The sequence below is a fragment of the Cynocephalus volans genome, chromosome 8 (genome assembly GCF_027409185.1).
Source record: "Cynocephalus volans isolate mCynVol1 chromosome 8, mCynVol1.pri, whole genome shotgun sequence".
In the NCBI taxonomy this organism is placed as follows: Eukaryota; Metazoa; Chordata; class Mammalia; order Dermoptera; family Cynocephalidae; genus Cynocephalus; species Cynocephalus volans.
In genome coordinates this window covers 138,491,417-138,504,682 of record NC_084467.1, presented here as the reverse complement: position 1 = coordinate 138,504,682, position 13,266 = coordinate 138,491,417, and the positions used below count along the sequence as shown (strand labels likewise).

The 13,266-nt window shown below is 37.3% G+C and overlaps 1 protein-coding gene across 1 annotated transcript in view; it reads right to left on the bottom strand.

Moving 5' to 3' along the window:
• Positions 1-1,307: 1,307 nt before the first annotated feature.
• Positions 1,308-13,266, bottom strand: part of LOC134383202 (ATP-dependent RNA helicase A) — a 56,453-nt gene continuing 44,494 nt past the window's right edge. Inside the window, exons 18-28 of the mRNA XM_063104092.1 lie at positions 13,062-13,156; positions 12,719-12,792; positions 11,389-11,541; positions 9,345-9,505; positions 8,053-8,164; positions 7,312-7,473; positions 7,080-7,207; positions 5,399-5,628; positions 5,115-5,230; positions 4,074-4,274; positions 1,308-1,792 (exon numbers count right to left, since the gene is read on the bottom strand). Of these exons, the coding sequence (XP_062960162.1) occupies positions 1,402-1,792; positions 4,074-4,274; positions 5,115-5,230; positions 5,399-5,628; positions 7,080-7,207; positions 7,312-7,473; positions 8,053-8,164; positions 9,345-9,505; positions 11,389-11,541; positions 12,719-12,792; positions 13,062-13,156 (1,823 nt within the window). The 3' untranslated portion in view covers positions 1,308-1,401. The remainder of the gene's footprint in view (positions 1,793-4,073; positions 4,275-5,114; positions 5,231-5,398; positions 5,629-7,079; positions 7,208-7,311; positions 7,474-8,052; positions 8,165-9,344; positions 9,506-11,388; positions 11,542-12,718; positions 12,793-13,061; positions 13,157-13,266) is intronic.

Below are 13,266 nucleotides of genomic sequence, written 5' to 3'. Positions count from 1 at the left end.
TCTGACAGGGGCTCTTTTCAAACTGATGTCTTAACCTTCTTAGTGCCTCAAATTAGATCCTGTTCAGATGTCATAACAAGTAAGAATGAGTTTATTTTGGTGAAAAAAATTTTGAAATCCATGCCGTTTTTTCATAGTACATATTTTCCATGAATTTTCTGGAGACCCTTGTATATATGGCTTAAGCAACTAAGTATTTGAAACTCCTATGATAAAACGAAAATAGTTGAACAGGGAACAGAGAACGTGGGATACAGTGGGTTGGGAGTGGGGAATGTTCTTCAGTTTGAAAATTACTGAGTTTTCTTTTTCCTGTGGGATATCTAAGCAGAGATGTATGTCCAGTGAGCAGTTGTTTATATGGGTCTGATGCTCAGAAAGGAAATCTCAGTTGGAGATACAGATTTGAGTGTCTGTAAATAGACAGGAGTCACCAGCTATCAACAGTAACTGCTGAAGGACATCTAAAGCACACATGCAGAATGAGAAGAGGGCTTTGAAAAGGACACTAAGACAAAATATAACTTGCCCAAGTTCTCCCAAGTAGCAGAGAACAGAATTAAGATATGAATGTAATTGTCTAATCCAATGCCTTTGCATTCTCCACTATATTGTGCGCTCTTATGAGAAATCAGTGAAAACTCATTGGAAACTATAAAGTGTTAGAAATGTGTAAACATTTCTACTAAAACAAAGTAGCTTAACAAATAACCTTTAAAGTATATGTTAATGTAGATAAATTTGTCAAATATCTCCCCTCTTTATGCACTGCTGAAGCTTCACTTACCTTTGTTCTTTGCCTAAATATGATCTTTATTCAAGCGTTCTGTGGATTACCTTTAATTTTTACACTGGAAACTAAATTAGCAAAGAAAATGCTGACCCTGGGTTAGGATTTTTCAAAGACAAAGTTTGGGAGGACGCCAAAATGTTCAGCCATAGGTCAAAATACTTTCATTCATGCAGAGGTCCATGTGACTTGTGCAATGGCCAGTATTTATAGCAAGAGTAGCAATTCAATTCCAAGGGTACTTACTCTATTTCAAGTGATAAGATCGCTTGGTATATACGTAAAATCAAGAATCAACTACACGGCCAGTATTTAGTGTAATACTTTATTTTCTATTATACTAAATGAAAGCCAAGAAAATATCAAGTTAATTTTAAAGGCAAATCTTTACTCCTTAAAGCAAAAACTACAAACTGTGGTTCTTCTATATTAGTTATATTTTACATAATATAAACAAAATCACTAATGTACCTATAAGCTTGGTTTCCTTAAACTACAATGAACCACAATGGGTGGAAAATAGGTTTACGTTCTGGTGGCAAATAAACACCTTGGGAAAACACATAGCATGCATTTTTTTAAAAGTGTCTACACGCAGGCATAACCAAGCTTTAATAGCCACCACCTCCTCTTCCTTGTCCAAAGTAGCCACTTCCATAGCCTCCCCTGCCACCTCGCTGGAATCCCCCAGATCCTCTGAAGCCTCCACTAGACCCTCTGTAGTCTCCAGAGCCGCCTCTATAGCCACCTCGGGAACCTCCTCTGTAGCCTCCACCACCACCTCCACCTCCACCTCCACCATATCCTCCCCGATAGGAGTTGGAGCCACCACCGTAGCCTCCATTGCCATAGCCTCCCCCACCTCTGTAGCCTCCACTACCATAACCTCCACTGCTGTAGCCACTGCCGTAGCCCCCACCACCATACCCAGAACCTCCCCTTCTGTATCCACTTCCGTTGTCATATCGAGCCATCTTGGGAGGACGTGGACCATCTCCATACCTGGGAAAAGCACAAAACCAACACTTCAGCAAAGCATTCTTGATACATCTCAAGTAGTCACCAAACACACACATTTAGTCATATTTGAAAATTTAAGGCATAAAGAGAATGAAGTCAAATGCACAAATACAAACTGAAATGAAATAAATCTGCTTTTCCAAAGTAGACACAGAAAGTGACATCAATGTTTTTTAAAAATTCTTTCTGGTTCATTATCAAAGGTCTGGAGTCTTGGCAGTATGTCCACAAAACACAACTTAAGGATAACCCTCTTTCGCTCAGTTCAACAATATAGTGTTTGAAGAAAGCAAGTATTTTTTAGTATATGTGCTGCCGAAGCGAGCACGAAAGCAAGTATTATTAAATAATACGTTAGAAGAGTTTCCCGGAGCTGGCAATAAACTATTTGATCTTTATTACCAAATATTTTCTTGCATTAACTCTGAAATATGTTTCTGAAAAATGTCTTTGGTAATCTGTTCACACCTAAATCTGTTTCATATGACAAATAAAATGCGGACTACTGAAAAATTGCAGGGATGGCCGGTTAGCTCAGTTGGTTACAGTTGGTGCTGATAACACCAAGGTCAAGAGTTCAGATTCAGATTTCTGTATCTGCCAACTGACATAAAAAAAAAAACCAAACAAACAAAAAAACCCCCGAAAAACTGCAGAAATCTGAGTATTCTACCAACAACCCAATTCAGCGTAACGTGAAGCTATTCTTAGAGACTAGCACTACAGTTCAGCAGCTGTCCACATCAGAAATATGCCTGTGATCTCTCTCTTCATCCCTTCACTGCACTGCTCCCCCATTTTAATCCATCGGTAACCAATTCTTAACGAATCGACCACGAACCTGTCTAAACCAGTCACTTCCCCCATTCAATTCTCTCTACTGTAATCTGGACTACCATCATTTTTGTACACCCTAAACTTTCTGGTATTTGTCCTGTCTGTTCTAGTCTCTGGACTTTTGTCTTTCATAGAAGTAGGTTATATGTGCAGCCTCTTTGCTCACCACCCCTCCTGCCAAAAATAATCTCTCTTTTCCTTGAACACCCACGAGCACTTCATTTGTAACTGCCTATGACACTTAGTTTCTATTTTTGTTTTTGAAGATTCCCCTTCTTAAGAATTCTTCCATACATCTGACCAACTGGGAGGTCCACAATATGGCATAAGAGCACAGTTTTAGGAGCCACACTGCCTGGGTTTGAATTTGATATACCAGTTAGCAGCTGGATGACCTTGGGTCTTAACTTATCTGCGCCTATTTTCTTTATTTGTATTAAAGGGAATGATAATTTATATTAGAAAACCACTAGGCAGAGTGCCTGGAACACACTAAGTACTTTGTGTTTAATAAATAAAGTTTAAAAAGTAATTAACTCACTTATAACAAAAATGGAAAACCAGAATCCATAAAGTACTTAATAATTCTGCTATATTAAAATTATAATGGTTTACAACTAAATACAGTAAGTGATCGTTGATAAGGAGATTAAAGAACATTTATGGATAAATAATTTGAAAATTTTTAATACATTTGTATATTATATAGTATTATTGGAATACTTAACTTTTTAGATTGTGACTGTGATAGTGTGGCCATGTTCTTAAAAGACAAATGAAATATATGGATGTAAAATGTAAGTGTTTGCAACTTCATCACAAATGATTAAGCAAATGTCACAAAATGACAAAAGTTAGTGAACCTAAATAAAGACTATATGGGTGTACGCTGTACTATTCTTCTGTCTTTTCTGTAGATATCAAATATTTCTAAATAAAAAATTACAGGCCAAAAAAAAAGAAGAGAAAAAACCAGAAGCAAATAAAACATTTTAAAAATTAAGAGAAATTTCATACTTCTTTCCTTTAATATATCAATGGCCTTCTATTTTCCAAAGATAAACCCTGATGCTTTTCACTTAAGGAAGAAGTAATTTAACCCCTCATCAATATTTTCTTTAGAGATGTGACTGAGGACTGTATAGGCTGTCACTTCGAAGCCATGTGACCCACTCTGGACTATGTATATACTTTTAATAAGGTCATTCTCTATGTTTAACATGCACTGATGTAGTAGACAGGTTATTAATACAGAGACAAACAAAAGTAAATTACATTCTTTTGTTCTGAATGCGTTAGCCAGAACTAAATTCCACAGTTAGTGCTTGTCTAGAATTCTGCCTCTATCAATGAACTCTGGTATTCTAGGCCTGCATAAGATTTCTATCTTCTGCTCGGTTCAAAGAGAAGTTAATGCGGTACTTACCGTGTACTGCCAATCATAAGGTTGATACCAGCAGCCGAAGGCCTAGAGATCTGGCGAATTGTGTTCAGCATACGTTCATTTACAGGGTCCAACTGACTGAGGATATTAGGTTGTTTGGTGACTTCAACAACCAGAGCCTCCATCGCTGCTCGAAGAGCAGTGATGCAGGAAGCAGCTTCATGAGATATTTGCAGTTTGATCCTAAAACGGAGAAAAACAACTTAAAAAAAAATAAGAGAGGGAATACAAGCAGAAAAAGACTATTATTTCTCAATTTCACTCATGGCAATCACGCAATAAATTTAACTTCTTAACAAGTATGAATTCTTTAAACTATTGTAATAGCCTCAGACTTAGGCAAGTATTAACAAGGATGAAGAGTAACAATGGGCTGGCTGGTATCCCAGTTGGTTAGAGCACAGTGCTGGTAACACCAAGGCCCTGGGTTCAATCCCTGTACCAGCCAGCTGCCAAAAAAAAAAAAAAAAAGAAACAATAATTTGCAACAACCTCTTGCAATTCACTGCTAGTTATTGGCAGGAATCTTAAACCATTAAGTCTATCAAGCCAAATATGGCTATCAATACAGATCAGCCTCCAATAAAAGAATAAATTTAGAAACTCAGAATGTTGGAGTTTTCTAGGTTTTCAAGACTATGGCTAAACCTATTGACTGTCCACTAAGCACTATTCCATTTTTGCCAGGTGCTTATCACAAGTTTCTGACCAATGTAGAGAGTACGCAAAAGAGGTACCCAAGATCCAGTTAGATTCTAATTCCATGATGACAGTATTCACAGGGGTGGAGGCAGCTCAAATTCCTAATGCACTTGCTTCTACTGGTATAGTTAATTTAAGAATTTAGTTTATAACAAACCATACTACCAAGATTTGCCACTCTCCAAGAAAAGAGGTTATAAAGCACTACATTTGAGCCATCATATTTTGCCATGTTTGTTTCACAAATTAGATGAGCCCCTGAATTCCATCACATCTCAATTCTAAGACTTCAGTTTGGAGTTCACATCTGAAAATCCGTACCAGTCATCTACAAGCACAATCTGCCCATCGGATTGGACTTTCTTGGAGGCAAAGAGAAGTAACTGCAGAGGGGTGACTAAGGTCATGCCTTTAGCAGAGATGGCTCGGGTTCGAATCTGTGGATGGAGAAAGAAGGAAGAGGGAAACGATCGACATTCCAACTGCCAATATTGCCATATAATTACAACTATGCTTTAGACATTAAAACTCATGTTCCCAATTATTAGTAAATACAGACAACTTGTATTTTCAATGTAAACTTTTCTAAACTAATATTTTCTTACCTTTTCACCAAATACAAAGAAGGGAGACGGGTACTTCATGTCTTGGCTGCTAAAAGGACAATTAACAGATGATTTGTGGATAAGTGCATTACGCCCTTCGGTGGTGAGAATCTTTCTCTTTTCCTTATGATAGCATACGTTGGGGTACACACCAAAAGCCAGGAGAGAGATAACAACATCCAAGTTATTATCTGGTCCAGTGTTAGTAAATACTTGTGTTAGCAAACAATCTGTTGAAGAAGAAGAAGAAAAAAAAAATCAGGTAACTAGCTAATCTTCACGTCACTCCACTGAAGAGAATTAAGAGAAGTGACTTCTCCCCCAACCCTCATTTTCAAATAACCCATCTATAAAACTTTCTCTCTTCTCAGAACGCTTGCACCCAATTAAGTTCAAGGAGAAATTTTGCTGAATCTCCACAATCAGAAAACTAAAATGTCTCTATTCTCTTACAGACTTAACCATAACAGAAGACTGAGATGTTACTTTAAAAAATATCCCAATCAGCCATCTACTCTCAGAATAATAGAATGAAAGGACCACAGTCAAAGTATTTATCTGCTACTCTTTTCATTTTTTTTTTTCTTTTTTGGTGGTTGGCCAGTACAGGGATCTGAACCCTTGACCTTGAAACTGTAAAACTGTGCTCTAACCAACTGCCACCCTTAAATAGTTGTTGCTTGTAGAGAAGATGGAGTGAAAGTCTAAGAGGACACACACGGTAATGAAGGCTGTTTTCATCCTGAGTACACTTCATGAGTGCTACATCATCGATTAGAAACTGTGAGAGTTGACGCGTGAAGAGCACAGACATAGTTTGCTTCAGGCAAACCCGAGTTCTAGTCTTACAACCTCCTAATTGAATGAATTTGGACAAGTAATTTACACTTGTGTCTGTTTTGTTATCTACAAAATAAGGTAATAACATCTGCATCTCAGGATTGTTGTAAAGATTCTATCATATAAAAAATGTTCTTTCCCTTTCTCTTGATTATTGAGAAAAGCTTACAACAGAAGAGAACTACTTTGTTTAGTTATTTAGCTTATATCTTTATAAAACTTGCCATCTTGCCCAAAAACCTTGTCTCTCAACTAAACAGATCCTAATTCTGGTAATGCATTCCGGTTCTTGACATTGTAGGAAATAATTCTCTTAACACAGTTGGAAAAGAAAAGTATAAAGCTCAACTTTATATCAAGAAACTAATAGTTGGATTATTCTTTCTACATCACAAGGTCCTCTGTAATTGTCTCTACATTGCAAGTTTAAATTAAAGCCATTTAAAATGGACTGATAAATCCCTTCTCAAACTATTACTTGAGGTTATTCAACAAGGTGCTCATTCTGAAAGCAAGAGCAGTGTTTATGAGATAAATAGAGAGATTTAAAAAAACTTCTGTTGGTCGAAGCAGCACAACGCTTAAAACATTTATCATCTGTCTACTACACCGCAATTGCTTTCACTGCCTTTAGGCATCATAACCTTATGCTTCCTTTTTTTAAAAACTGAATTAATGTGAAAAACTGATGTTGCTACAATTCAAAGAACTGAGAAATAGCTGGAAACACAGAAAAATAATAGGGTCTAAAGTTTGAAGCTCAAGTATAATGCACTGCCAATGTGCATGTAGTACATAAATGTCACTTCAAATATCATCTAAAGAATGGGAAAAGTCTTACCTTCGGGAAATCCAGAATTAATCAGAATCTCTTTGAGCTGAACTTTGGCTTCCCAAGTCATTCTCAGTGTAGCCATATTGAGTCTCTTGTGCTCACAAAAACGTATCTCTGCTTCTTCTCCACCCATTCTAAAATAAATTGGTATGATACGGAGTTATTCTCACAGGCCAGAGAACTAGACACTAGACACAGTTCACCCAAATCTCACAATAATTCTCTTTCAAGCCCATACCTAGCATCATCCCAGGCCTGAAATACTGACAAAAGGGCCACATGATCAGAAAATCTGTTTCCAGCAAAATTTCGATGGACATAGCCCAGCCGCTTCCCTTCACTGATGAAAGGCTCTGGAAAGCAGGTAGCAGCAGAAATGGTACAGACGGCATCTCCCACACTGAAACACAAACAGTTAAATTCAGACTAGACTACAATCTTGTTGCCAGCAGCTTGGGCAGTATTGACAACTGTGGGTCATGTGCTTCAGAGTCTTTACCGGCTTTGATACTGCTTTTATTAGCACTGAAATTGGCTTAACAAAGAACTTTACAGTTGCTCTCTCCAGAAGCAGAAAGGGAAAAAGTAATGAGTTCTAATATTAATGGCTGCATATTTAACACAAATTATGACCAAGTATTATATTTTTCCTTTCCTATTCTCTCTCCTCCATTTTAGCAAATCTCTTAATCTTCAAAACTTTCTGATAAAATATACCCTTTTTCCTAATGCTATTCTCTTTCAAGAACAACTAAATTAACCACCTGGGAGAAAATGCCCTTCCCTTTTGAGAAATCAGTGCTCCTTCTCCCACAGTGTTTCTTACTTCATACTTCTCTCGGTACCTAGGTACGCCACTTCTCTTAATAACATTTAGTTTTTTCTTCTGTCTGAGCCCATCCTGCTTTTATGGAGAAGGGGATAAGCTTCTAAAACTGTCCTACCCACTCAACTATAACCAGTTAAACAAAGCACTTACTAGAAAATACACCCCATTATCATCATTTTGCCAAGACGGGGCTCGATGGGGAGTTTAGCCAGGATTCTTCCCAGAGGAGTCAACTCATCATTGGCATCTAATGCATCAAGCTCTGTGGGGAGATATTCCTTGGTGAGCAGAAATAGTAATAAACACTTTAACCTATGCAAAGATGAAACATTTCTTTGTATATTAAGGTTACAGATAGTGCACTTAAGATTTCATCACTGGTCAAGCCGACTGTTAGCACTATGTCCACAGCCAACAATTCTCTCCACTCAAACACAGAAATACTGAACAAAACTAAACTCTGGAGTGCATAATACAAAGAAGGATTAGAACCAGACCATGTAGTTTGTAAAGCTGAAAACAGTCCATGAAAAGTCTATAAACACAGTAGTAATTGTAAAAGCAGCATAAGTACCTACACGCCATAAATCTGACTTGCATCTGTTGATGACTTTTAGAGAAAAAAATGAAATCTGGAGAAGAAAAATCTGAAGTTCACATAGCAAATTCAAATGCAGATCCATCTGGCTCCAAGGGCCTTATTTTTTTCACTATACTTTACTGCTTCTATAATAAGTCTGACAAACAACCAGGCAAGTAACTAAGCCAGCTGCTCAGGTCCAGAGACAGGAGTCATGGGCCTCAGCCCCGATCCTTCCCCCATCGCACCCCTGCCCCGCAACAACATCTTAGAATGTACTTATTAGCCACGTGGGTTTCTTTGGGCTGTGTGACTTATCTACTCATATCCTTCACCAAATTTCTGATTAGATTTTTCTAACTCATTTTTAAGAGCTCTTTTTGCATTAAGGATGTAAATCTTTGAGTGTTAAATCTGTTACTTATCAACTGACTTCAAATTTAATTTGTGATGTCTCCCTTCGTTTCTACGTTGAGAAAATAATTTGCTATCTAAACATTAAATAAAAAAAAAGTTTGAAAAGAAAAAATAAATGTTCTAAGACATGCACACAAAATGGTGTGGGTATCATGAGTAATTCATGTTCTAATATTTAAGTACTAACTGAAAAATGACATCCTGACCTTTTAAAAATACTTTTTAAAAATAAAACTCATTATCCCCTTCTCTCATGGGGTTCTTATAACAGATAGTGACCATACTAAGTCCCTAAGGTAACACTGGAAGCCTTCTTATCACAGTCCTGTTGACTGTACCTTCACCTATACCTTCATCTTGATTCTTCTGTTAAATGTTACCTGCCAGGATAAGACAGACAGCATAAATGGACACCTGTGTTCAGTATGTCTGCACTTGTAAGTACCTCTGAGAGTGTGCTCTGCTTCAATCACAGCATCCAAAGGTGGAGGTTCAATTGCCTTGGCCAGGAATTGGCCGATTCCTCCCAGACGCAGAAGTTTGATGCTCAAAGCAATTTCATGCAGTGGTGTTCGGAACATCTCTGGTGTCATGTGGGTTTCAAGTCTAAGAGAAAACAAGCATAAAATAACAATTCTCCTTGTGTATTTGCAGATGGTAGTTTAATAAGATCTTTGCAGAAAGATAATCTGGGAGACAGAGCTACCTTTTCCTCATCCCTTAGCACAGAGCTTTTTATCACTCACTACAAACACTTTCTCTGCACAAGATTTAAGCTGGCTGAGTAGCAGCTTCTGACTTTACCCTTACAACCTGATGGCATTTTCAGCTGAGGAGTGAAGGAGGATGAAAAAATGATCCAAAGTCCCTAATGTCATTACCCCCACCTATGGCTTCTTCAGGTCTCATCTGCTGACAAACACGGGTTAAAAATGGTAACGAGACTTTTTGTGGTAGACAAAACCTCCACAACCTCCCCATCTTCCTAGTCCATATAATTTTAGTGCCACTGGAAAGGATATTACAGGTAATCTAACCCTTTAAAATTCTAATAAATAAGTTATTATAATAAATTAACACGATAATAGCAAACATTTACTGAGAGCTTACTATGTGCCAGGCACTGTTCTAAGTATTCTGCATTAACGTATTTAATTCTCACGCCAACCCTTTGGGTTAGGTATTATTTACCATCTTCCTTTTACAAGTGAGACAACAGGTTAAGTAACTTAATGTCATTTTATAGAATGGGAGAAACAGAGGCCTAATGAGTGTAAATACTTATGATGAATTGTATTAGGCACAAACACTATGAAAACTCAGGTATCTACATTTCTAATTCAGGCTTGTTCCCTATAAACCATTCATGATAAAGATTCATGGGGAACATTTACATGTGATTCCAAACACTGCTCGCAAGACTTAGATCAGCTTAAATCAGGCTAACATACATGCAGCACATGACATCTGTTTCTCATCCTATAGAGAAAAATACAAAAATCCCTTAATAAGGGTCAATTCATGCCGTTACTAACTAGCAGGTGGTTTTACTCCAAGATGTTAAAGAGTAAGTACTTGTTCCTTCAGTTCAAGGGACAATCTAATGTTTAAAAAGAACGAGATGTCTTCCAAATGTTACAGCCAGTCTCCTGAGTTAACTTCTGATGGTCAAGTAAATCTATACTTACAACTGCCAAGGAGCCATATGTTACCAACATAAAAGCAAATCAAGCATCTCTGATTTTTTTCTTCAGCATATTTTATATATCTGGTCACCTATATCAGTCTATCCCATGTTACTTTACTGACGTATGCCACGTGGATGTCCAGAAACATATAATTACAAATATATCTTAAATCTATAATTCAGAAAGATAAGAATATTTTTAATCAGTAGGTTCCATCCACCAACATTCCCAAGAAGGCCCTGTAGTATAAATGGAAATGGACAGAATTAAGAGACTTGGATTTCAGTCCTGGCTCTGGTACAGTATCGGGGAAATCAGCTAAACTCCCTAAGCTTTAATTTCCTTATCCAAATAATGCCTCCTGCTTCCCAGGGACATGATGAAGATTATATGAGACAAGTTAGTGGTAACACAGAGGAGAAAAAAAAAGAAATATTCTATAAATGCAAAGATATTATTTTAACTTACATTTTTCATGAAGTTAACCACTCTATAAATATCCGTAATTCCAAAGTGACAAAGCTATGTGGAACCAAAAAAATGTCCATATATTGTACTTTCAGTAGGTAAAATGGTATGAAACACGGCACCATCAAAAATTTCTGATTTCTCTTCATTCTTATCACAATCTTGTTATCCAAGCTAAGCTTCCTCCAATATATTTAACTGGAGGTATTTGTGCACTGAGTTAATTAAGTTCACAGCTGGGTATTATATTAGGGGGCTGGGGGGACTGCACATTGTGAGGACGTTTAAAGTGTTAGTATAAAACTTCAGTTTTTATTGAAGAATTGGTCTTACCTCTCAAAACGAGCTCGACTACAGAGGTGAAAGCAGAATCCAGGCCGTACACGGCCAGCTCGCCCTTTCCGCTGCTCAAGGTTTGTTTTGGATGCCCATACTGTAGCATAGTTAGTCATATTGTTGTGAGCAGTGAACAGTTTCACTTTCTGTCTAAATAGTAAAGAGCGGTTAACATATGTACAACCAATAACTATTACACGAGTAAATCCACTTAGTGGTGGATACTCTCCATACCTACCTTTCATGCCTATTTGTGAATGGCACAATTAAGAATCAGCAATTTGACTCTACACCCTCCTAGCTGTCAACATACATGTGCTACTTACGAGCTGGATTGCCTTGGCCAAGTTAAATAACCTTTTTGTGCCTTATCTTCCTCATTTGAAAATGAGTGTACTACTGCTATCTACCTTACAGGTTTTTATGAGTATTTATAAACATTGACATGAATTAGTAAACATAAAGCATTCACGTAGGATCTGGTACATACATGTAAGTGCATGATAATTATTCAAGCCATCTCTACTCTAAAGTTTAATGTAATTTTTAGGATATCTATGATCTAAAGGTTATATGCTGAACCGGAATATGTGGACAATGTCACACCACACCTCATCAAGCAGTGCCTGTGTGGTCCTTTTGAAATCTCTAAGCAACTTCAGATTCCTTCAACGTCGCACACACAGGCAGCTGTTACTAAATGACTGGCATTGGTATAGAATGCTATTTATTCACCATTCCCTAAAATGGGCATTGGCAAGTTATTTTCAGTTGCCAGGACAGGTTGAGGAACTACATAGAAAAGACATGGGACACAGTTAGATATAACCAAATTTCAACTTTGTCGTCCTCTATGCGTATCAATTTCCATATAATTACCTTATATACAACACCTCCCTGTGTATTTCCCAGGGTCATCTCATACCAAATACAAAGTCACTGAATTCTTAAAGGAGTGTCCATCAGGTAGGACACCTGTCAGGTACTAAGTATTGGTCATCCTTACACAACAAACAGCATCCATTGTGTGGCAGTGGTCAATGGAAACACCCAACGGGAAATAAGCAAAACACCAGCAGACAAAAGCAGCAGGAAGCAGTCAGAAGTTACAGTGTTAAGGTTTGTCACTTTCTACCATGATAAATGATAGATATGATCAACATGAACAATTACTCTTAATTATCAATTACCTATTTATAGATGGACAATAATTTTGAAAGTACAGAACACAAGAGTTTAAAAATAAGGTGTTTTTGAGTCTGTTAACTGATAAGAAGTTTCCAGTTGGTAACAATGGGACAGTCAAACAGGTTCCCTGGGAACTTACTTGCAGGAATCAATGACATAAACAACATCATTTATAGTAATGCTTGTTTCAGCAATATTTGTGGACAAAATAACCTGTGAAAAAACGATATAAGAAAAATTATATCAGAAAATTTTCCTATTCCGTACCTGAAAGGACTGATTTGCTTGCTTATTTAACAAATGACGAAAGAATTACAGAAGTCTTAAAAAATCACTCACCCCTTAACTGGATAATGAGAAACTTACTAAGTTCAGCAAGAAAAGATTCCTTTTTCTCTCCTCAATTGAGATGGGTTACAAGGCTGGTAACATTTGCAGGCTATGTCACTTACAACCTCATCATTGTAACAGTTAATATTTACCTTGGTTATTCCAACTGGTACTGGATCAAATACTTTGCGCTGCTCCTCTCGAGGAATCTGAGAATGCAGAGGCAGAATCTGATAACGATGACTTCCTGTAACAATACAGAAAGGTTAAGGACTAAAAATAGGGCTTGTTTAAAACTGCTCTCCATTACACATATTTTTATCCAATAATAGGGACAACTCTAAATTTTCTGTTTTC